Below are 1,289 nucleotides of genomic sequence, written 5' to 3'. Positions count from 1 at the left end.
GATACACATTGAAGGTTGATGAGAAGAGTGACATATATAGTTTCGGAGTAGTACTTCTTGAGCTGATAACAGGGAAAATGCCATTAGACCCTTCTTTTGGTGAGTCCATCGACATAGTCGAATGGGTTCGGAGAACGGTAAACAGCAAATCAGCCATTGAAACAGTACTGGATCCAGACATTGCAGGACAGTGCAAACATGTGCAAGAAGAGATGATTCTTGTCCTCAAGATTGCACTCCTCTGCACCGCTAAGCTCCCCAAGGAGAGGCCATCGATGAGGGACGTCGTAACAATGCTCGGTGAGGCAAAGCCACGGAGAAAGAGCATTTGTCAGAACTGGGGATATGCTGCTAACAAAGAGAAACTGATATTTGCACATTCACCAGTGATAGGCCTTCTGTAGCCACCTCCAAAAGAAGTGTATAGTTTTATGATGTCTTTTTGGGACGATCGTGCTGATATCCTCTTGAGGTTCTTGCAAGACTCTTCTCGAGTTTAGACTATTAAACAACATTTTCCGGCAGTCATGTTTTACATTACAGATTCCCATCCTGAAGATTGGATGTTCATCAGGGGAGAATTTGTATTACAAATATGACCGGCACGGGTGTTTGTGTAATTTTCTAAAATTGAGGGGCTCTTTTGTAATATGCCAGAAACTACAGGGGGGGTTTTCTGTAATTGTCCCTTTTTCCTATTCTTTCCCCCCTACATAGCAAACAAACATAGTGATAATGTTATGTTGCTATTGGAAACAATGGCTGTGGAGACAGAAATTAGTACATCCAAAGCCAGAATCAAGTTCAGACAAACAACTGTTCATATCTCTTCTTATGTGCAATAACCTATACTATACCTTCTCTTTTTCTAACATACAATGTCTCAAGTCCATACATCTAATCATGAGATGGGTGAAAACAACTTGTGTAGATATGCTTATTCCAACTTTTCTTGGAAAATTCATTATGTACTACTTGTGCAACAAAGGTTGTAGGAGAAATTGGTCCATTTCTTGATTATAGAGTGAAATAACTAATAGTTATATGTTTAAATCAATAATCGAGAAAATAAAATTTACTATCGATAATTTAAGAACTTGTTTCATGTTTCTTATTGGACGCAATTTGACAGAGGGTGAATAGAGAAGGCAATAGGCCCCGCTTGGGGGTTGTCAAAATTCGGGAGTCGACCCATCAAGAATTTTTTTAATTTCGGGACTTATCAAGTTGGGCTACTAAATCAAATTTAATTTTATTTAAAAATAATATATACTAAAAAATAATACTAC

General features: G+C 38.1%; 1 protein-coding gene across 1 annotated transcript in view; it reads left to right on the top strand.

Moving 5' to 3' along the window:
* LOC105161212 (leucine-rich repeat receptor-like protein kinase PXL1) overlaps window positions 1–854 on the top strand; it is a gene marked incomplete at its 5' end in the record, with an annotated part of 3,569 nt that extends 2,715 nt beyond the window's left edge. The window contains one exon of the mRNA XM_020693108.1: window positions 1–854. This exon is cut by the window's left edge and continues 8 nt beyond it. Coding sequence (XP_020548767.1) covers window positions 1–404 — 404 coding nt within the window.

The sequence above is a fragment of the Sesamum indicum genome, linkage group LG4 (assembly GCF_000512975.1).
Source record: "Sesamum indicum cultivar Zhongzhi No. 13 linkage group LG4, S_indicum_v1.0, whole genome shotgun sequence".
In the NCBI taxonomy this organism is placed as follows: Eukaryota; Viridiplantae; Streptophyta; class Magnoliopsida; order Lamiales; family Pedaliaceae; genus Sesamum; species Sesamum indicum.
Note: the sequence above shows the minus strand (reverse complement) of the source record. Positions and strands in the feature narration are given on the sequence as shown.